Source organism: Microcebus murinus, chromosome 4, assembly GCF_040939455.1.
Source record: "Microcebus murinus isolate Inina chromosome 4, M.murinus_Inina_mat1.0, whole genome shotgun sequence".
Taxonomy (NCBI): domain Eukaryota; kingdom Metazoa; phylum Chordata; class Mammalia; order Primates; family Cheirogaleidae; genus Microcebus; species Microcebus murinus.
Window position 1 is genome coordinate 13993900 of NC_134107.1, and position 22701 is coordinate 14016600.

At 57.2% G+C, this 22701-nt stretch overlaps 2 protein-coding genes across 3 annotated transcripts in view; one reads left to right on the forward strand and one right to left on the reverse strand.

Annotated features, from left to right (window-relative positions):
- Positions 1 to 1159: 1159 nt before the first annotated feature.
- Positions 1160 to 22701, reverse strand: part of FADS2 (fatty acid desaturase 2) — a 31274-nt gene continuing 9732 nt past the window's right edge. For both annotated transcript variants that reach the window (XM_012778263.2, XM_076001829.1), the window contains exons 3-12: positions 21042 to 21239; positions 20821 to 20922; positions 15512 to 15637; positions 8579 to 8639; positions 8167 to 8243; positions 4586 to 4683; positions 4288 to 4384; positions 3959 to 4038; positions 3108 to 3233; positions 1160 to 2681 (exon numbers count right to left, since the gene is read on the reverse strand). In XM_012778263.2, coding sequence (XP_012633717.1) covers positions 2630 to 2681; positions 3108 to 3233; positions 3959 to 4038; positions 4288 to 4384; positions 4586 to 4683; positions 8167 to 8243; positions 8579 to 8639; positions 15512 to 15637; positions 20821 to 20922; positions 21042 to 21239 — 1017 coding nt within the window. In that variant the 3' untranslated portion in view covers positions 1160 to 2629. The remainder of the gene's footprint in view (positions 2682 to 3107; positions 3234 to 3958; positions 4039 to 4287; positions 4385 to 4585; positions 4684 to 8166; positions 8244 to 8578; positions 8640 to 15511; positions 15638 to 20820; positions 20923 to 21041; positions 21240 to 22701) is intronic.
- Positions 8221 to 22701, forward strand: part of TMEM258 (transmembrane protein 258) — a 108124-nt gene continuing 93643 nt past the window's right edge. Inside the window, exon 1 of the mRNA XM_012778274.2 lies at positions 8221 to 8224. The gene's annotated coding sequence lies outside the window, so the exon portion shown is untranslated. The remainder of the gene's footprint in view (positions 8225 to 22701) is intronic.

The following is a 22701-nucleotide window of genomic DNA, read 5'->3' on the forward strand; positions in this document are numbered from 1 at the left end:
TTTCTAGCTGGTGGAGTCAGGTGCCTGGGCTGGTCCTGTCCTGTGCCATCCTGGGAGTCAGGGTGCCAGGTCCAGCCCAGGTGGCAGGTGGAACACAGGCACAGGTAAGGGCGGAAGGCAGGTTCTTCACTGTCTTGCAGCCTCCAGTGGATCCACCAGGAGGGCAAGGCCAAGGGCACACGTGTTGAGAGATGACACTATCTTTGGGGTCCCTGTGGCCCAGCCCCTGCACTGTACAAATGGGGAGACTGTGGCTCAAAGGGCCAGGGAGGCCAAAGGAATTCCCAGAGCCACTCGGTGAGTCAGCAGGATGTCTGTCTCCTGGATCGGGGCTTCCCCTGCAGTCCCAGGCCATACTCCTGACACGCACCCAGGCCGGGCTGTCCCTACCTGGCTAGGCTGCAGCCAGGCAAAGCTGGGCTGGGGGCTGCAGGAGGGGGCTGACGGTCCACCCAGAGGCCCTCCCCAGCCCTGCTGGGAGTAGCTGTGGGGCTCGGAGAGCTCCTGAGGCACAAGCTCCTCAGTCCCTCCCGGCCCATACCCCTGGCATGATCCTTTGGACTCTTCCAGGGCTCTGGGGTCAAACAGACCTAGGACCCAGTCTCTGTGTCATTGCTGGTGACCTGGGCTGGGATTGCATCGGTCCCCACAGCACACGGGTTGAGTGAGCCACTGCATGGGCACAGGGGCCACAGATGGAAGCATCGGTGACCAGGGCCTTCCTCAGCCCTTCTAGGGGGCCTGGGGCTGTCTGACCCTGGCACTCTGAGGACAGCAGATCGAGGGATGAGGACAGGCTGCACTTGTGGCGATGGGGAGACAGCTGGGGGTGAGGGTATTGGGAAGGTGGCCTCTGCACTACCCCCATGCCACCCTCCAAAGGCCTCTGGAAAGCCTCACGTGGCTCCGGTGGTGTTTTGGAATTGGGCGGGGTCAGCTGCTGAGGGGCCCCAGGAGGAGGAAGGCAGGCCGATGTTTTTGGGTCATTTGCCCCAAGTTCCTGGCCCAGAGTGCACTTCAGAGGCAGCAGGGAGAGCAGCACAGGGAGACCCCAGGGGAGGCAGGGGACAGAGGGACACAAGCGTGGGCCCCTCCCTGGAGCCCGCTGGGAGGCCCCCATACCTCGGCCTAGCATTGACATGCAGGAAGCAAAACGAAGTGAGAATAAAATTACTTCCTTTATTTCCAAAAAATGTAGGGGTGGGGAAGCAACATGATAAAAATTAAGATCAGTTCCCTATGGATTCCTCCTGCCATATGGTAACTGGCGCAATCCCTGTTACCATGGCAACTCGGAGGTCTGTCAACACTAGATGCTGGTCCCCTCTCTGAGGCGTTCATGTCCCGCCCCTCCCCTGAATCTAAATATTGGTTAGTGGGTTAGATTTTGAACTCAGCAGCTCAGGATCCCTCCCAGCAGCCAGACGTCCTGCCCTCACCTCCGGCCCCCACCTGCTCCTCTTTTGGGCTCCAGCTCAGCCCTCATGAGGTTCCTGTCCCCTGGCCCCGCAGGGCTGCCTCCTCCTGAGCCTCCCTCCTGCTCTGCCTCCTGCCTAGAGGCCCTGACTGTCGGGGCCACCCCAGCCACCGTGAGCGAGCCCCGCGTGGGGGAGGCTGGCAAGGCCATGTGGTAAAAGGCAGATTGTCACAGGCCCAGCCCCTGCCCGCTCCTATCGGAATGCATCCTGGAGCAAAAAGTTCAGAACACAGAGTGCAGACAGGAGCACCCGGGGGTGGTGAGACAGCGCTGTCCACACGGCAGCCCTGATTCCGGCGGGGGCCGGGACCTCTGGCTCCAGCGTCCTCCTGCAGCCCAAGTAGCCAGGGTTGGCTGGCACTGTCCAGCATTTGGGAAAAGGGTCTGACTGCTCCTTAGTCTTGGGCCTCTCAACTAAGACAAACATCTGAGCAAGGCCGGCTGGCCCCTCCCCCGACCTGGCATCTTCTCTGCTGAGCCCACACCAGGGACTCCCCGTGGTGGCACGGTCATAGCTCGAGTTGAGTAGGTGGTGGAATGGGGCCTGCACAAGCCCAGGGCCGGAGAGCTCCAGTGGTGGGCGCGGGAGGACACTTCCCTGGGCCCCAAGGGCTGCGCTAGCTGTGCTGCAGGCCCAGGGCCCTGACATCTGAAGGGAGGCCCACTGGCCCAGCTGCCCTACCCACAAAGGGCAGACCAGTGGTGGCCGACGTGGAGAGCAGAGCCAGTCCTGGAGGGTCGAGACCCTTGCCGCCTAGGACCCTGCCCCATGGATCCCCAGAACACCCGAGGGACAAAAGAGGAGAGTGTGTGGTCTGGCGGCCAGGCTGCAAGGAGAGCCAGACCCGTGGACCTCTGGTCTCCTTCAATCTTTAGGGGCAGAGGGTGGAGGCGGGGACGGTGCCACCTCCCGTGGCCACCCCTTTCTGCTCCTGGGGAGAAGGGGCTGTGAGGTGGTGGGGGGAGGGCCAGGCTGGCAGAGGGCAGGCCCAGGAGGGCAGGGTTTGGGGGAGAAGCGAAGGGAAGAAGAAGAGAAAGAGCAAACACGGGGTCCACGAGTGGCATGTATTCCAGCCTCACGGACACCCCTTGGAAGAAAAGCCTGCCCTTCCTGTGGCCGTCTCCCCCATGGGCATGCCGAGGGCTGTGGCTTCATTTGTGGAGGTAGGCGTCCAGCCACAGTTGCCCAGACTTCTTCAGGGACCTGCGGAGAGAGAGGGCTGGGGGCTAGGCTCGGGGACCAGGTTGGGGACACCAGAGAGCCCTAGGGAGTGGGAGGGCTGGGAAGGCTGTGATTGGGTGGCAGGTAGCCCTTTTCTTGTAGCCCTTAGCCAGGGCTTGCCACTGCCACCGAGGCCTGCAGGGCCACTGGCTCAGGGCCCCCGGGAACCCCTTGCAGAATGACAAGGGAAGGTCTCTTCCTGCCAGAGAGAGAAACTTGCAAATCCTGACACCCGCTTAGGAGTAAGGGGGTGCACTGATAGGGGGGACGCTGTGCCGGGAGCACCTGGCCCCTCTTGTGGTCACCAGTCTCCACAGGTGATCCCAGCTGTGTGCCTCTCGGTCCCCTCAGTCCCCACCCAGCCCCTCCCTGTGCCCAGGGGCCTCCCAGGCCAGCACCTGCCCCCACCTGATGATGTCCAGCAAGGCCCGCAGCAGTGGCTTCTCCTGGTACTCGATGCCGTGCTTGGCGCACAGAGACTTCACCAGCGGGGCGATCTTGTAGAAGTTGTGCCGGGGCATGGTGGGGAAGAGGCTGGGAGAGCAGGGGTGGGCAGAGTGTGAGGATGCCCGGCGGGCCGGGCCGCTGCCCGCCGCTTCCCACGGCCCGGGCGGGGGCTGTCCACAGCCAGGACCAGGCTTGCACGCGGCTCTTCCTGTGTGCCCACAGGGCTACCGGGCTGTGCAGCCAGCCGGAGACAAAATGTCATGCTTGTCAAAAACGGAAATGAGGCCGGCGAGGTGGCTCACACCTATAACCCAGCACTTTGGGAGGCCGAGGCGGGAGGACTGTTTGCTGCACTCCAGCCTGGGCAGCAGAGTGAGGCCTTGTCTCAGAAAAATGAAATAAAAGGAAATGAAATAGCTGGGGAATGGAAGGAAAAGAGGTGAGAGAAGGACGAGGGGCAGCAGGGGCGGTCCCTCAGCCACCTGTGTTCCAGGTGAGCTATCCGTCTGGGCCCCACCGGTCAATGAAGCAGGAGCAGTAACCCCTGCCCTGCAGGCCCACGTGGAGACGGCTGGTTATCACTGTGACCGCGAGGCCCAGGCCCAGGGCACAGATGCGCCTCCGGGAGCCGGCACAAGGGAGCCCCTCCTGACCTTGGCAGGGCCGGCTGTGGAGCCACACACTAGGGCTGCACTTTGTTGGGGGACAGAGGTAGCCCCCACAAGCTGTGCTCTGCCCAGATGGGGCTGGGGATCACTTCCCTCCCCCATGGGTCTCCCCACCTCTGCCACCCCCACCGGGCCCGTGCTCACTGGTGCTCGATCTGGAAGTTGAGGTGCCCGCTGAACCAGTCGTTGAAGAAGGACTGCTCCACGTTGCAGGTGGCCGCCAGCTGTGGGGGGAGGGGCGCCAGTGGCCGTGAGTCAAGGGTCTGGCCTCATTCCCATGGAGCCCATTCTCTGGGCCACCCCTCCGTGTCACACCATCCTGCCTGGAGGCCTTGGCCCGCCCACATTCCCCGCCTGTCCCTCTGGAAGATTCCTGCCACCCTTTCTGGTTTAGCCTTGAAGCTGCCAGCAGGACACAGGCAGCCCCAGGGGAGCCCAGCATGGCCCCGGTGCCCAGCTCTGCCTTCCCCCACCTGGCTGCTGAACCAGTCTCGGTAGGACTCGCGGTCGATCTCCATGACGATGTGATTCATCTGCGTGACCCACACAAACCAGTGGCTCTCCAGGAACCTGCAGGAGAGCACGGCTCAGCACCGGGGCCTCTGGGGCTCCCGCGGGCCCCGGCCACTCGCCCAACCACCCCAGGGCAGCCCCCGCCGAGGTGCCAGGACGGGAGGTCCCAGGGCGACGTGGGGACATCTGGGCCTCTCCTCACAGGGCTCACAGCGAAGCCCCATCAATGCCAGGGGCCAACCAGCAGAGCTCAGGCACCTGATGAAGTTGAGGAAGACGAGGGCTCCCAGCACGCCGTAGAAAGGGATGTAGGTGATGAAGAAACGGGTGTAGTAGCTGATGGCCCAGGCCAGGTCCTGTGGGAAAGACAAGGTTAGGTGTGGCCTGCCCCACCCGCCCTAGCACGGCCTGGATGTGCACACACTTCATGCTCGCTGCTGGGCAAATGCGTCCAAGAGAAACCCCAACAGGCATCTAGGAAGCCGGGCAGCAGCTGCCCGTTTGCTTGGGGCTTGCATGGGCGCCTTTGTTTCTAGGGAAATGTGTCTCGTTACACTTTGCTATTCCAGAGAAACAGGGAGGGGTAACAGTGGTTGGCCGGGGGCAGGGGCAGCCCTTTCATGGGGCCAGGGGGTTCTGAAGGTGCACCCCTACACGGGGCCAGGTCCCCACCTGCCCTCCAACTCCATCCTGTCCCCCAATACCTGGACACCTCCCAGCCTCTCACTTCGGCGAGACAGCCGGGAGGCAAAGGCCAGCTGGCACCGCTGTCCCTGCCATAGGGCCCTCACGGCAGCCGCAGGCACTACTGGCCTCTCTCCCTGCCCTGTTCCCCTCTGTGTCCCTCACTGGGATGGTGACAGGGACTGGGCTTGGACATCTTCTCTCCAGTCCTGGGTGGGCGCTGCTGCTCCGCCCTCCACTATCCATCCGTCTCCTCTTCCTCTCTGTCACCCAAGTCCCTGTCTCAGCTGGACCATGGCAGCAGCCCCCACTGGTCTCCTGCTTGTTCTCATGGCCCATGACAACCAGAGTGACCATCCCTCCAAGGAGACCCCATCTCTCCCCTCCTGAAGTCCCCACCCCATCCAGAGTCGCCCACATAGCCTGTAGGGCCAGGAACTTCTCCCTCCTTGGCCACCTGACCCCAGGTGCCTCCCACCCCAGGGCCTTTGCACAGCCTGTTTCCTCAGCCAGGAGTGTTCATCCCTGCTGTGTTATATGCAGATGCCACATGCCACAGGCTCAGCACAGGAGTTGGGATGGGGTGAGGCGAGGCGGAGGAGGCAGGCCAAGGGTACTGCTGTCTCGCTTTAAACGACAGAAGGACAGGGTCACATTTGTGTCTTAAGAGATTCCCAACAACTGGAGATGGGGAATTAGGAGGGTCTTCCAGTGGCTCAGAGGTGAAACGATGGGGGCCTAAACCAGGCCCCACAGCGCTGATGTGGGAACTGTAGATTCCAGAGCTGTGTAGGAGGCAGAGGGGCTGCACTTGATCACTACACGGCTGGGAGGGACCTAGGCTGGCCCTGGCGACAGGAGTTGGGTGCTGGTGGCCGCACAGGGAAGGAGGAGGGGACTGGCAGTACCCAAGGGCAAGACTTTAAGATCCAACGAGGAGGCCTTTAAGGGGGCAGGGAGACAGATCTGTGCGGTTCTGCTTCTACTTTCCCGCACATTTGTTTTGTTCTGTGTGTGGCGCAGCAGCGTGCGTGCGCATCTACATGCCACACGCAGGTGCAGAAATGGGACGAGGGCACGCGTGTGGATTTACTTTTGTGTGAAGACTGACACGTGTGCACGGGACCACTAGTTTTGGGGGCAGGGGCTGAAGGAGATGCGGGAAGCCGCCAGAGCAGGAGCAGCTGTGGGGAGGAGCCTCGGAGGCGGGACCTGGAAGCGGACAGGAAGAACCGCACGAGGGAGTGGTCAGCGCGGAGGGGAGGCCCCTGGGAACTTCGCCAGAGCGGTGAAGACCTCCCCGCGGAAGCCTGCAAAGCTCTTAGTGCTTATCACCCTCTTTCCTCAGGCCAGGACTCCCCAAATCCACATTATTGGCGTCTGGGGCTGGATGCTTTGTCGTGGGGGGCTGTCCTGGGCGTGGCAGGATGCAGAGCCCTACCCTGGCCAGGTGCCCACTAGATGCTAGTAGCATCCTCCCTCCCCCAAGTTGTGACAATGAAACACATCTCCAGATATTGCCAAATGGCCGACAGAACGGCCCCGTTGAGAACCACTGGCCCAGGTCACAGCTGCACCCAGGCCCTGCAAGTCCCAGGGGCTCATCAGAGTTCCCTGGCTTTTAGGAACACAGTGTGATTCCCTATGTAATGCTTTGTTCCCCATAGTTAAAAAAACAAAAAGGTTATATGTTTATGTCAAGGGTCATCGGCCATAATAGCTGATTAAAACGCCCCAGCAGTGCTCGGGTTCCTTATCAGCCGCGACTCTCCCGGCGGCCCAGGTGAGCCCCAGGGGAACAGCAGTCTGGACAGGGGAGGAGATCTGGCTGAGCTGATCCAGAAACTTCGGGTCGGTCTCTCTGTCCCTCCAGCCTCACCTGCCCGGTCAGTAAAACAGGGTTGACCACACAAAGTGGGCGCAGTGCCGCACTGTTCCTGGAACACGGGCAGTGCTGACAACGTGCTCGTTTTGAGAAAATAGCATGTCCTGGAAATGAGCACGTACAGGCTCTCCCAGGACAGGCTGGCAGAGGCTTCCAGGGTCCCACTCCTCCCCAACACCCCCACGCGCCCCCAGCCCCAGCCATGCCCTCTCAGCAGGATCACCAGACACGGTCTTTTTGCCCCATCATTTCAACGACAGGATGTGAGATAAAGGACTTTGAAGCCCTTAAAGTGCTCTACAAATATGAGGTGCTGTTATTTGAAAGAGAGAGAGGTGGCTGGGGTGTCGGGGGGGAGAGTATAGGACTTGGCAGCAAGAGGCCACCCCACCCCATGGTGCCACCTTGGGCGAGGCTCAAACTTTCAGAGTCTTAATACAGAAACCCCAGGGCTGGCCTCGTGCCCCACACTGGCCAACCCCTGCTGGGCCAGGCCCCTTTCTCTCTGGAAGCAGTCGACTCCTGCGAGCCTGCTATTTTGAGTTGAACTGTGCCCCCTCCTCCGCCAAATTCATATGTTGGAATTCTAACCCCCACCCACAGCCTCAGAAAGTGACCTTATTTGGCACTAGGGACACTGCAGATGGAACTAGGGAGGATGACAGCATTGCACTGGGCCCTAAAGCAGTGTGACTGATATCCACATAAAGAAAGGGAACTTTGGACACAGGCACGCGTCGAGGGGAGACGCCACCTGCCAGCCTGGGGCAGAGCCTGCCCTCAGCGCTCAGCGAGGAGCTCTGCCAACACCACGTTTCCAATTCTGCTGTCTAGGCCGCTCAGCCGGTGCTTTGTTACGCAGTCTTAGCAAACTAACACGCCTGACTCCTCAACCAACGCCCAGCTGCTCTCCATTTCCAACCAGAGTGTGGGGTGACCTGGTTCACAGGGTCTCAGGGACTGCAGGGAGCACAGAGGGCAGAGGCTGGGGCAGAGCCCCGCGGCCTCCAGGAGCTCTGTGAGGGGCTGCGCACAGGCAGGGGCTGCCCTGGACACCCCTGTGTGGGGGGGTGCGTGCATGGAGATCTTTAGGACCGGCTGCTGGTGGCCCCAGAGTCCCTTTCTGAGAGCCACAAGGCAGCCACTCTGGGGAGATGCCTGGGGCCCCTCAGGCCCTACCGAGGCACCCAGGGATGCAGTGCAGGACCCTGGGGACCACTTGCCCCGGCCACCCCCTCCCCACCCCTGAGCCAGCTCTGCCCGGACTTACCACCCAGTCCTTGCGCACGATCATGGTCATGATGATCTGGTACTGGAAGTACATGGGGATGAGCAGCGGCGGCCCGACTGCAGGAGAGACAGCAGGCGCTCAGGAGCCGGCCGGCCCGCCCGGCTGAGCCGCAAGGTCAGGAGGAGCTGCTAGAGCCCCTAACGCAGGGGCCTGAGTCCCCTGAGGACGGGGCACAGACAGCCCAGGAATTGCTGGGTGCATGACCCTGGACTCTCCGAGCTGTGTCCCCACCTGGCCTGTAGCACAGGAGCCACAGCATGGCCACCGCGACCCTCCTTTGGACCAGTTTAGTGTCACTTTCTGGGTCTGAAAAGGGCGCCAGGTGGGAGGGGGAGACGCCACTCTGGGGGGCAGTAAGGTCAGGGAAGGGGTCCGGGGATGAGGCACTCACTCAGGAAGAAGTATTCATGCTGGTGGTTGTAAGGCAGGTATTTCAGCTTCTTCTTGCCGTACTGAGGAGAGAGGAGCGAGCGTGAGCACCCAGCAGCCCCCGGGCGCAGCCTCCCACGCCTGCCCACTGACTCTGCAGCCACCGCTCCTTCTCCCTGCCCAGGGCGGCCTCTGCGCCTTTCCTGCCCGTCTGCACCCTGCGCCCAGCAAGGCCGGGCCTCTCTGGCTCTCCCATCCCAGCTAGCGCTGCTGGCGCTTCCTCTGCCCTACCCGGGCACGCGGGCCCAAGCGGTGTCGTCCTCGGCAAGCCTCAAGCCCGCACTTTTGAGGCTGAGGCTCTGAGTGAAGTCACTGCCCAAGGCCATGGAAAGTGGCCCGGCTGGGTTCTGAACCCACAGATCTGACTCAGAGCCCAAGTGACAGGCACTAAAGAAATGTTTGTTGAGTGAATATATAATGGAACAGTTCACATGGGGGCACAGGCACCCAGAGGGAGCTCCTAGTCCACCGTGGGGAGCGCCCGGAGCCCACAGCAGCCGTGAGAACCCAGCTAAGGGCCCTGGAATTGTTAGCAGTCAGCAGACTGGGAGCTTCCTACCTGCCCGGAGCCTCCCTGGGACACCGGATGGACTCCACTGGCCACACCTGGTTACCAGAGGTTCCCACCTAGGGCGCTGGTTCCCTCCCTGTCGGAGCCTGCACCCTGGGCAGCCTGGTGCCCAGAGGCTCCGACTGAGGAGGGCCAGGCGAGGGCCTGGGCATCCTCACTGTCCCAAGCTGTTCCAGCCACTTAGTGTGGGAGCCACAGCCCCAGGGGATGCCTGGAGCCCTTTAGTTCCACGGTCCAGCCCCTAGGGACCAGCCCACCCTGCTCCTCCGGGACTGAGACTACAGATGCCGCTCGCTGAGTGGCATGTGCTCATCTAGATAATAATGCGGGGCCGAGTGGGAGCCCGGGCTTGGAGCCAACAGGTGAGTCTGACCGACGCTGCCGCTCACGGAGCTGCAACCCTGCATTTGAGGGGGCCCTTGGCCGGGGAGCCTTGGCCAGCCTCCGGATCACTGGCTGGTAGGAGGGGCCACTGTGCAAAGGGGCACAGATGTCAGTGCTGCCCCAGGATGCTGCCCCCGTGCCACACCCCATCTGAAGGCCAGAGCCGCCCCTCTGATGGCGTCCAGTCCCGCCCATTGCAGTCAGGAGATCAAAGCGAGTTACAGATGGGAGAAACCTTGGATGGCATCTAGGCCATGCCCTGATTGTCCAGATGAAAACACAGAGCAGGAAGTGATTGTCAAATCACAGGGATGGACCCAGTATTCCTGGAAGCTAAAAACAAAACAAAACAAAGCAAAACCACAAAAAAAATCACAGGGAGAGCCCATGGACTCCTGAAGGGCAGAGGCCATGGTGGGAACAAAGTCCAGCCTGGCCCCAGGACTTGCGTCTTGGCCCCAGTGGCCGTGGTCACGGTGCACCCAGCTGAAGGACCACCAGGAACAATCCCTTTGTTCTGTGTGGCCTCCCGAGCGCGGGCATGCCCAGAAAGTCTGACTGTCTGCACGCAGACCGTCATTAAGGCCAGGCTGCGGCTGGCCTGGGAGAGGACAGAGCCAGGGAGGCCTCCGAGGGAGCCTTTGATGAGTCCCCAGTGGATGGAGGGGGCTGAGGGGCCACACTGGGGAGGGTGTCCCCCGAGGTGGATACTCTGGGGGCCTGCAGGGGCCCAGGGTTCCGGGGAGCCCAGCGTCTGTGTGTGGCTTCTCCAGCCCTAGCCGGAGCCTTCCCCACATCTCTGCCACCCTCTGGGGCTTCCCTGGCTCTGCACAGGGTGTGAGCACCCAGGGCAGTCCAGGCAGGTCAGCAGGGGCTGGAGGGTCCCCCTGGAGGGACTGTGGGCTGGCCACACTGCTGTGGGGGCAGGGGGAGGACCCGGGGAGGTCGTTTCGTGCTGCATTTGCACAGTGAGCACACTGTTCTCACTGCTTATGGTGAACTTTGGGGGGATGACTGAGATGATAGCTCCCCAGCTGTCCCCAGCTGGTAAGTACTACTGGCTCTAACTTGTGCCCCAAACTGACCTCTGGAAACCACGGGGGCCCTAGCCCCGGGCAGAGGCAGGCTTCAGAATCAGCCTCTGAGGGTCCCTGCTTTGGGGAGGCAAATTGTTCTGTGAGTAAATTGCTTCACTCCCCTGAGCTTTGGGTTCCTTGCTGCAAAGTGGAGGTTCAACAGGCACCTCACAGGGCCGTTGCGAGACCAGCAGATGGAGTGGACATAAAAGCACTAAAGGCCGGGCGCGGTGGCTCACGCCTGTAATCCTAGCACTCTGGGAGGCTGAGGCGGGCAGATCGCTCAAGGTCAGGAGTTCGAAATCAGCCTGAGCAAGAGCGAGACCCCGTCTGTACTAAAAATAGAAAGAAATTAATTGGCCAACTAAAAATATAGAAAAAATTAGCCGGGCATGGTAGCGCACACCTGTAGTCCCAGCTTCCAGGAAGGCTGAGGCAGGAGGATCACTCGAGCCCAGGAGATTGAGGTTGCTGTGAGCTAGGCTGACGCCACGGCACTCTAGCCCGGGCAACAGAGTGAGCCTCTGCCTCAAAAAAAAAAAAAAAGCACTGAAGTGTTAGTCACACACATGTGTGTGTGTGTGTGTGTGTGTGTGTGTGTGTGTGTGTGTGTAGCAACACACTGAGGCACCACTGTGCGTCCGTTCCCACCTCGATGGGAGGCTGGGCAGGGCAGCCGCTGGGGGGCTGCCAGGGCCAGGCTGACCTCAGCGCTCCCCTCCGAAACCCGGAAAGTACGACTGCAGGTTTGGAGACGTCAAGCCCTGCCCTGCGGCTAACTCTCTGCTCTCATTTTTCACACGCTCAGTTCCGTGCCAACAACACGCCTCGGGAGCAGGGGAGGGACGGGGAGAGGTAGTTTAGAAGGTACTAAGCTAGGAGGGTGAGCACCTCGCTTCCTAACCCATCAGAAAGCTGGAGCCGCCCAACACACACGTTTCCCAAGCGCCTGCCAGGCGGAGGCCCCGGGCAGGGTCCCCAGGACCCAGGAGCCAGACGGGGGCTGGGTTGGGACGCTGGGCTGCCTTCTGCCAGCTGTCACCTTGAGCGAGCCCCTTCATCTCTCTTGCCCTTAGCTGTCCCGTCCATGGTAGCTCCTGCCTCCCGGGCTCGGCAAGGACTAAGTGATGCTGCACGTGCACGGCGCTCACGCAGTGCCGGCCCGCAGACTCACTCAGCGACAGGCAGGTTTCTTCTCCACGGGCCGCACGCCTGCACCCTCCCCTCCTCCAGTGGAGCCCCTCACTCACAGGGTAAGCCTGGCAGGCAGGGCTATGGGGCGGAGCGGGAGAGGCAGGGGAGACAAACATTACTTTCGCCAGGTGGGCTGCAGGCAAGGCTGTGGGCGGCTTGGTGTGGCTGGACCTCAAAAAGGAGATGGTGGCACACACGCAGCTCGCCTTGAACAGGGACAGTATGTTCCCAAGCCGAGGCTGATAGCCGGGGCTGCAGGCCAGGGGCAGAGGGAGGGAGTTATGCTCAGCCCTGGTGGCCGGCCTGACCCTCTTCTCCACGGACCTTAAGGCCAGGCTCAGACGAGGGCCTGGCGGGCCGCCAGGGCCATGTGGAGAGGACTTTTCAGCTTTGGAACAAAATGTCTGCGGAATGACAAGGGCCTTCCTTGTCTGTCCAGGGCTGGGGGAAGGGGAGCTGTCGCGAAGCCCAGTCTCTGCCTCTGGGAACCTGCACACTCACACTGAGAGAAACGAGCAGCTCGGCCTCGGCAGCATGGGCAGAACGGCAAGATCCCAGTCCAAGGTCCCGGGAGGAGGGCACGCGTGTTCTGGCGGGGAATGGCCGCTGTGGCCTGTTCATGAAGGTCCGCCTGAAGCGGGGAGCCGGGGGGTCCACTGCGGACAGGCAGAGGCTGGGACGGCTGCCCGGATGGGAGGAGGAGGAAGATCCCCGGCAGGGAGGCGGAGACGCTCGCGGCTCTCGAGGGCCCATTTACGGTGCTAAAGGGAGCCGCTTCCCTGTTCCCCTCAATAGCGGGGCCGAAAAAGAGGATGAGCAAGACAAGACTGCCAGCGATCTCACTGCTATCTAACTTCGCTCTGAAAGTTCCAGTCCACGTAATAAAACCCAAAGGAGTTATTAGAAAAAGTCTAAATTTTCATGATTTTCAAGGATAGTTTCATGTACCCAGGAAACTCAAGAATCAACCAAAAACCAACTAAAATTGCTGCAGAGACACTGGCTGGACATAGGTACCTGGCCCCATACCGACTGCTTTCCCCAGTGCTGGAGAAACCCCAAGCCCCAACCACGGTGACAAAAATATAGAACACATAAGGGTTAAATTTAAAAAGAAACACCCACGAGACTATAAAGAAACATATAAAAACTTCCTCAAGAGAAAGAAAAGCAAACTTGAGTGACAGGAACAGGTGCCTGTCCCTGGGTGGGAAGGCGGAATGCAATGATGGAAATTCTTTCGAGAAGGGGAGAGTCACCCCACTACACGTTTACAATGACTGAAGTGCCAAGGACGGATGACTGTGACTCCTGAGCCACCCAGACCGTGGCCTGGGAGAGGCCAGACAGCCCAGCCCAGCCTAGACACAGGCTCAGGAGAGCTCACTGCAGCGTACGGAGGGGCGAGGCGACGCCCAGGGGTGCTGGGAAAACCGGCTGACTCTGGAGAAATATGAAGGCAGAAAATCATCTCACCAAATCCCGCTGGGCAAAAGTTACATATTTGGAAGCAAAACCATAAAGAACTAAAAATAGCATGCATAAAGGGAATGAATCTCCAGGGGGTGAAGTGAATACCTTTTGCTACACAAAACAAAACAAAAAACCCTCCTGCATGTCATGAACAAGACCAAAAGGCTAACTACCTAGGGAAAAGGGCTTTCCTACCCGCCTGCTGTTCGCAGTTCCGGTGTGGGGCAGCCCCCTGGGCTGCCTTGTTCTGTGCCCAGAGATGAGAGCCCTGGCAGGCGTCCTTGCTCAGGAGGCCAGGATGGTGGCTCAAGACGCTGAAGCCTGGCTGTCCGGAGCCAGGTGGGTGTCCCTGACATGTGACAAGTGCTATCAGACCCACTGTCACCTTAGTCAAGAAACCAGTGTTCCTTCTGGGGCAGCATGGCCCTGTGGGCCCCGGGGCACAGTTCCACTGGGAACCCAGGAAACTGGACCTGTGCCCCCGCGAGTGTGTGACGGTAAAGTCTCCACAGAACACTGTGGCGCTGGACTGCCCAGCACTGTTGGCAACTGGACGGCCAGATCTCCAGAGGCTCCCGCCTCGGCCCCTGCCCAAGGCCGGCATCTGAGAAATGTCGGGGGCGAGGAAATGTCAGAAGAGGTTTCACCGGCCACCATGCCAAGAGGAAAGACGCTTCCTTGCCAGCACGGCTGGCGGGACCGGGTTTTCTTTGTTGGGGACACAGAGAACGTCTGTCGGGACAGCCGAGGGCCCTGCAACACCAAGCCTCACCGAGAGGCGAGGCCTTTGTCTCCACTTATCAGAAGGCCCCAGGTTCGTCAGCTCTGCTGCCTGGACACCTCTAATCAGCAAAGCTAGTGAACTGTTTCCTAGAAAAACAAAAGCATGCATTGGCAGAAAATAAAATCCCTGCCAAGCCAGAGAGGCCTAATGCTTCCAAAGTACAGAATTTTGGCTAATTTCCTGGGAATTGGTTATGTCACAGAAAACCCATGTTTCTGTTCAGATGATCTCTTGGGTGGAAATGAAACAGGGTCTGGGGGGAGTACAAACCAGAACTGGGGGACCAGGCTCTCTCCTCTCCCTGTTCCAAGCCTTGAACGCCAACACCGCCCAGAAAACTACTTCATTCACAACATTCCTCCTTACTGAGGGTCAGTTCGCCTCTCTTGGCAGATTTGCATCGAATGCTACCTTGTGCATAGCACTGTGATCTTAATTTAATATCTGCACACAAGTGACAACGATTTTCTAAACTGTGGTTTACATCATCAGTGTGTTTCCAAAAAGCAAAGCATATGTAAATTAAACCGTAACATAGAGGCTCTACTTAAAAAAAAAATGTTAAGGACATTCTTTAAAGGCATTGGGGGTGCTTTTATTCGAAAGAAATTAAGAATCAGTAACACCCAGTTTTCCTGCCTTGTAAAATAATGTAGGTTATGTGAAGGTAGAGAAACACAACAGGATACCGCACAGCCACTGAGAAGGACGAAATTGATCTGCTTGGAACTCTGGGGAAAGGGGCCCCATTTGGAGAGGCGGCGAGTTTCAGAAGAGAAGGTATAATTTTTTAGAACTTTCGTTTGTAAAGAAACAGCTATACGCATGTTTATACACACATACAACATATCTGCAAGGATATATAGTATCTTGTTCACAGTAGGAACCTGCAAGGGCATGAAATTTGAGGCCAAGAGGGGGTGGTGGAGACAATAAGAGATCACTTTTTAATTCTGCGTATTTCTATACTATGTAAATGTTTGTACCAAGTGTGTTCCCTCGATTTTTCATCTACTGGTGAAGCAGGTTGGACCAGGCCACGCTGAGGTTCCTCCCAGCATAGAGGACTGTGATTCCCCAAATAAAGTTTCTGAAATGTGAGCTTGCCCACTGGGGACCAAGCTTGAGCCCTGGAGTCCTGCCTTCTTATAAACTGGCACCAGGTTTCCCTCTGCCCTGAGCAGAAACCAGCCGGGGAACCTCTCCCCCAGCCTTTGGGAGGGATCCCGGCAGGCATCCGGCACTCCGATAAGGACACCAGCCCATTCCATATAAATCCCAGCTGAACAGTTCAGGGTGCCTGGGAAAGCTTTCCCGTGTGACCCCAGGTGCGGATGTGCCTGGCCGAGTGTCGACCCCGCGGGATTCCTCACCTGCTCCCGGCTCAGGCCAACGCCATCCCCTTCGTCATACCTCAATGGGCTGCCACTCGCCCAGGACAAACACGTGCAGCATGTTCACGTCCGGATCCTTGTGGAAGATGTTGGGCTTGGCATGATGCTGGAAGTGGCGATGGTTCCACCAGTTGGCGGAGGCACCCTGCGTGGGGAGAGGGGTTGGGCTGAGCAATGCCATCCCATCGGATGGGGACCTTGGTTTGCCTGCGATGGGACCCATTCGGGGCCAGTTCCTAGCACTGCCAGCACTCAGGGGCAGTGCCTTGGGCCCCACAAGAGTCAGAGCACAGCCCCGCCACCACTGAGCCCACAGAGCACCGGCAGCCCCAAATGGAGTCAAGTCACTTCACACCTCCAGGCCTCAGTTTCCCCAATCACAAGGCCGTGATGGCGGGTGGGGATGCTGGTGTGGGACCGCATGGCGAGGGCTTCGGCAGGTGCGGGGGGCGGTGTCTGCCTCTCCACCGACACCCGGGACGGAGCCTTCCACACCCACCCGTCCGCCACACGCCTCTGTGCACCAGTGTAGTGCAAGGTGAAGGGGTTGCAGGGACAGTAAGTGGTCCCCACCACATGATCCAGCTAACTTCTCTCCCGGGTGTCCACGCAAGAGACACGAAAACATGTCCACACCAAATTTGTATAGGAGTGTCCACAGCAGCATTCCTCAAAATAACCCCAAGTAGAAACAGCCCAAATGTCTATCCACAGATGGATGGATAAACAAAAGACAGCATATCCATGCAATGAAATACTGTTTGGCCACACCATAAAACGGAATGAATTACTGACACATGCTACAATGTGGATGGACTTTAAAACATTACATGAAGTAAAAGAAGCCAGCCACAAAAGATCACATGCTACACGATTCCATTGATATGCGGTGTCCAGAATAAGAACGTCCGTACAAGGAAAGATGACTGGCTGCCTAGGGCTGGGGCCAGGGTCCGGCGGGGGACGAGGGGGTTGGGCTGTGATGGTTAGGAGGTGTGGGGTTTCTTTTGGGGCTGACGAAGGTGCTCTAAAATTGACTGTCAAGATAGTTGCATAAATCCCTGCATTTGGACAAAGTCATTGATTTGTATACTTGAAGTGGGGAAATTTGAATGTGAGTTATATCTCAATACACCTTTTTCTAAAAATAAAAAAAGAAGACCACAAGTGGTCCCTGTTCTTGGAGAGCTCAGACATGCCGCTACGTTGAGGGGTGAACACTGAGATTCGAAGGCCATTGGGAGGGCTTAGTAGACAATTGCTAACATGAACCAGGAAGAGCTTCCCTGGTTCTAAGAAATAAAATTAAGATTCCATGAGACAAGAAGCATAACACGGTGTTTATTTTGAGGCCGCGGATTTCTGTCTCATCAGCTCAAGCTCCGGACATTCTGCGGATTGAGGGCCGTCAGCTATGTGGCCTGGCAGTGCATGGAAGAAAACGGACTTTTCTGACCCTTCGGCATCAGGACTGCGCCGGTGAACTCTGGCCAGGTCAACGCTTTGGCCATCTACAAAGGACTATTTGCTAAACAAACATTTTACTTGGAAGATGCTTTTGGCACAAACATGGTCTCTGGACACTGAGCCATGGGTGGGAGCAGCAACGGACAGCTGTGGCCTCTGCAGTGACCTCAGGCCCCTGGAAGCAGGGAGGCGTCAAACCCCATCAGAGGAAAAAAAAAAAAAAAAAAATCAGAGAGTGAGAGCTTAGAGGCTTGAGGAATCAGATGACATACTGGCATTTGTAGCCAAAAGGCACAAAAATCCTGGGAAGAACCAAATGGAAAAGTCTCTGGTACAAAGAGACTGAGGGACGAGGTATGTCACAAGTAAGCATGATGTTTAGAGTATGCCAGTCAAGAGACATTTTCGAATGAATAAATGCAGGAAAGAAAGACGAGCTGTGAGCAAAGTCAGCAGGACGGGGCAGTCCCAGAGCTCCCTGGACACAGGATGAGCTGGAATGAAACACTTTTTATCCCTGCCACTCCTCTGCCATGATTCTCTCCATACTTCTCTGCTAGGCAAAGCCCTCCTGTCCTTCAGAAACCCCTCCTCCTGGGCACCAATAAAGCCCTCCCTGCTCTGCAACAATGCTCAGCCCCGAGCGTCCCCAGAATGGGGTGCGCCAGCTGTGTGTGTGGCCCTGGGGGTGAAGTGGTGAACCCAGAGACAAAGCCTCGCCCCCAGGGTGCTGCCAGGGCATGTCCACCCCTTCACACCACATGAGATGTGTCCGCAGAGCCGGAGAAGGTGGCCGGGCAGAGTGACGGGTGCTTCCCCGACAGAGGGACGGGACTAGGTGAAGGCCCTGGGAGGGAAAGGGGGAGTGTAGAATGTTCCAGAAGCCAAAGGAAAGCTCCCTGGTAGGACCTTGACCAGCAGCAGTGCTGGGTGGGGCCATATCAGAGCCCGAGACAAGAGGAGAAATGTGCACTCCTGGCCTTAATGGAAGCAAACTCATGGAAAAAATAATTTTCTTTTTTTAAAAAAAAATATATTTATTTATCTAGAGACAGAGTCTCACTCTGTTGCCCGGGCTAGAGTGCCGTGGTGTCATCCTAGCTCACAGCAGCCTCAAACTCCTGGGCTCAAGCGATCCTCCAGCCTCAGCCTCCTGTAGGCATGTGCCACCACACCTGGCTCATTTTTCTATTTTTGGTAGAGATGAGGGTCTCGATTTTGCTCAGGCTGTTCTCAAACTCCTGAGCTCGAGTGATTCTCCCTCCTCATCCTCCCAAAGTGGTAGGATTATAGGCGTGAGCCACCCACAAAGTCATTTTTAAAATCTTTTTGGTGGGTCTCATTTTCAATTGAGAAAACTGCTGAGTTTGATGATTTCTGTCAACCAACTAATGAGCTTGAATAATTTTTAATTATCTTAAACTGAAGTAAAAAGTATAATAAATTCTCTTTTGGGATAAGTAGAACATTTAAACCTAGAATGTTGTGACTTTTTCAACTTCTCAACTTTGAAGCATTTTTTCAACTACTTTAATGCTTTGGGGGGGGGGAAACCCAAATCAACCATTAAAAAATTGACACACCACCATGTATAGAGGGGTGCATGTTTTTCCATTTGCCTCAGTTCAGCCCTTTTATTTAAAATTTTGATATTTTTCATTGAGAATTTTTGCATTAATTTTTATTTTTAAAAGCATATTATAATTATATAGATTTCTGTTAAAAATATAAAAAACAAACAGAAAATATTGCATTAAAACACTATTTATCTTGACTTCTGAGTTTGTGTGGTATCCCCTTATACTGGGCGCCCTGGGTGAGGGCCTGACCTGCCCCACCCTACCCCCAGCCCTGGTGGCCTGAGATGAGCTGCGTGCGGAGAGGCTGGTGGATTGTCGCCTCCAACAGTGTCGTCTCTACGGCACTGGCCTCGAAGTTTGTATGTTATCCCAAGTATAATGCTGAACAATGAAAGAGTTTTAAGCTCAGAACGGTCTTTGCAAAAGGCCACCCCCTGGAAGAAGTGTCCACTGGATGTGACATGGGCTTTATTTAAGGCAAAGGGAAGGTCAGGGTGTGGAGAGCTCACATGAAATCCCACAGCAGGGACAACAGTGCAGTCAGACAGAAGTGGGTCCCGGTTCCCCAAAGCCCTGGGCAACCTGCTCCCTGGCCTCACCCACTTGTGTGAGAACATCTGAGTTGGCAAGGCCCCTGAGGACCTCCCTACAGCCAGCAACTTCTCTCCCAGCAAGGGGACCAGAGGCACAGATGCGTCTAAAAGGCTTGCCTACTTTGGCTGTGAGCCCGCCCAGTGCCAGAGCTGGGTTTCAGGCGAGCTGTGACCTCCTCACTCCAGGGTACCCTCAAGTCACCACAGGTCCATGCCACTGGCCTGGCTCTGCGACCCAGCACCAAGGACACAGCCGGAGGGACTGGTGAGCCACGTGTGGAGACCACGTGCCCAAGCCCAAGGACCTGTTTGCCGTCATCCTCATTCTTCATAGAGGCCACTCCTTTGTTGTGCCTCATCCTCCATCGGACACAAGAGCTGTGCTCCAGGGCTCTTCAAGGACTGGGGGTCGCTGGGCAGGAACTCCCTGCCCAGAGTCTGGAAACGGGACACAGCTCATCTTTGTTAAGTGTGTGGGGGAGAGGAGGTCGAGGAGGGCTTTATCCGAAAGAAAAGGGTATAAAATGAAACAAAGCACTCTACTATGTGCACCCTCTGCCTTCACCCCTGAGATTCTGGAAAGAGACCAGGTTCTCAGGCCGCTGCAGGCTCAGGGCCAGGCCAACCTCTTGCTGTGGAGCCGGTGACCAGCTCAGTGGCGACTTCCTCCCATCCCGAACTGCAGCCAGCGGGCCAAGAGCCCAGGTGTCCTGGGTCGCAGAGGGCTAAGCACAACCCGGGATGGGGAGGGTGAAGTCCTCAGTCCCTAGCCTTTCTTGGGAACCAGCTAGACCCCACTGGGGTAGGCCGGGGTGGGGATGGTGTGATTCAGAGAGAAAACTGGCAAGGACTTATTTTCAAAACCGAGGAAATGACACCTCTTAGGTCAGCCTCAAACCACTGGCAATTCAAGGTCAGATTTTCACAGACTTGCTGAGCGTCTGTGGGTCCGCCTCACCACGTATGTTTTAAACGACTTTCGTCCTTTGGCTCAGCCGACCATCCGATAGTCTGATGTCCCTTATCAAAGGCATGGTATGACGACTGCTTCTACTTTTCCTACCCCACATATTTCCAAAGAGTATTTGAGATGGCTGAAGACAAAGGACTCATATTAACAGAATGGTTAAAATAAGGCTAAAAGCATAAGTGATGCATGAGGAGTGAGTATACCAAAAATGCAGACTGAGGAGAGTTGCCATTTCAAATGTTACTTTGTACTTCCTGGGAAAAAGGGACCAGAGGGGAAAAAGGAGGTACGCACTGTATTGACGAGCTCACGCCCAGCAAAAGGAGGCGCAATCCATCCGGATGCTGCGGCTTTACTGGCCCGGACTAAAAGGAATTTTTTAGATAAGTCCTTAGCTAAAGAGCTCCAAATGATCTAATCAACTGAGCCAATAGATTAAAAAGGGCATGTGCCTGTCTTTGTAATTGGACATTGTGGTTTTGGGGGTTTGATCTGGTGTGGAGACGGGGCCCAGGAAGTCTGAGGACAAGAAGATCAGCGTGTCCCACAGCAAAGCCGGTGCCACCAGAAGGCTCATGCGCAGACCTGCCTTGTCACCCCGGAGCCCCAGAGCACTGAGCAGAAAGGAGTCTCGGCCTCAGAGTGAAGTGTGATCGCACTGCGCCAACCGCCAACCAACGGGACAACGGGACGGACGCCCGGGGCTGACGACACTTACCTTTAAGTGGCCGATGACGAACTTGTGGACGATGTGGTTCCACATGGACTTCTTGTAGACAGAAAGGTGGCCGTAATCGTGTTGCAGCCATCCAGCTTGGGCCTGGGGAGAAAGGGTCACACATGCCATCACAGCACCAGGAGACAGGCACCGGCCCTCTGTGAACTGGGGCAGGTGGGGGTGTGGGGCCTCAAGTGATAGGTGAGGGTGTCATGCCTCACCTGAGAGGTAGCAAGAACAAAGGCCGTGACGAGGGTAGGAATCCAGCCATTGCCGAAGTAAAAGATGGTGAACCACGCGATGCTCTCCATGGCGATGATGTGGGCCAGGAGGAGGAGGAAGAACAGGTGGTTGGGCTTGAACAGGTTCATGTCCTCGGCCGCCTTCCTCAGGGCCCGGAAGTCCTCGGTGATCTGAGACTGTTGAGTAAGGGCACCGGGAAGGAGATTGGCCACGCAGCCACTCTGGAGGGGACAGCCAGCTTGGGCCGGCTTCTCGACACCCACTGCACACCCTGGAGAAGCGGTGGCAAGAGGGGACCAACCCACAAGCCTCAACCCTGCAGGAGCTGGGCCACCGCACACGACAATGACGGCCGTTACCACTGCTTGGCACAGCCCTGGGGCCTGTGCATTTGTCCACAGCTAGTTAAGTGGCAGAGAAAGGATTCGACTCAAAAACTTGCATTTTATGTACACCCAAGTTCATAGCAGCATTATGCACAATGAGCAAAAGGTGGAGACAACCCGATTGTCTCTTGACAGATGGAGGAACAAAATGCTGTCCACACACACAACGGAATAGTATTCAGCCTTAGAAAAGGAAGGAAATTCTGGCACATGCTACAACATGGATGACCCCTGCGGACATTATGGTATATAAAATAAGCCAGACAGAAAAGGATAAATACTGTGCGATTCCACTTATATGAGTCTCTAGAGAACTCAGATTCACAGGGACAGGAAGTAAAGTGGTGGTTGTTAGAGTTCATTTAATGGGGACAGTTTCAATTTGGGATGATGAAATCTTTCAAGAGATGGAAAGCTGTGATGGTTGCACAACAGTGTGAATGTACTTAATGCCACTGAACTGTACACTTAAATATGATTAAAATAGTAAATTTTATGTTATGTATATGTATATTTTAGCACACCTTGAATTTTCCACCACCCGACACTGTGCCACTTGTTCTGGGCACCCTGTTGGGTCTTGAGGGGTTGGGGCCTGGGGGTGACACCAACTAGTGCAGGTCGGGAGTCCCTGCCCCGGAGAGCCAGGGAAGGCAGGAGGAGGCGGGCTGAGGCCAGGCACCTGGCGCCCGGGGGGCAGGGGCAGAGCGAAGGGAGCATGATGGCTCTGGGAACCGATGGCATCACTGGGAGAAAGGAGGACGCTGGAACAGGAGCAGACTCGGGGCCAGGCAGGCGGGGGAGGAGAGTGGAGATAGGAGGCTACAGGTACCCCTGGGACATGTCCGAGGTGCGGTTTTGGCAGGGCGGTTTTGGCAGCCTATGGGTGGAGGAAGCCGGATTTGGGAGCCTGGGGGCCACGTGGCGCAGACTCTCAAGAGCAGGAGAGGGGGCCTGGATGGGAATGGGGGGACAAGGCTGGGGTAGGGGGTGGGGACGCAGCGGGAGGGAGGGCTGAGAGCCTCCTAAGACAGGCAGGAGACAAGCATGGGCAGGGCGAAGGCAAGGAGGGAAAGGCGAGAAGCGGGGCAGTGGCACAACGGGGAATGGGGACTGGCCACCAGAGGACACACGGGGCAGCCTGCATCTCTTGGGAAGGCCAGATTCAGTGGCAGAGGACTGGCTGAGTCCAGCCTGGAAAGTCCCTGCGTCCAGCCTGGCTCCCGCTGGGGCTCCAGCCCAGGCTGGCAGC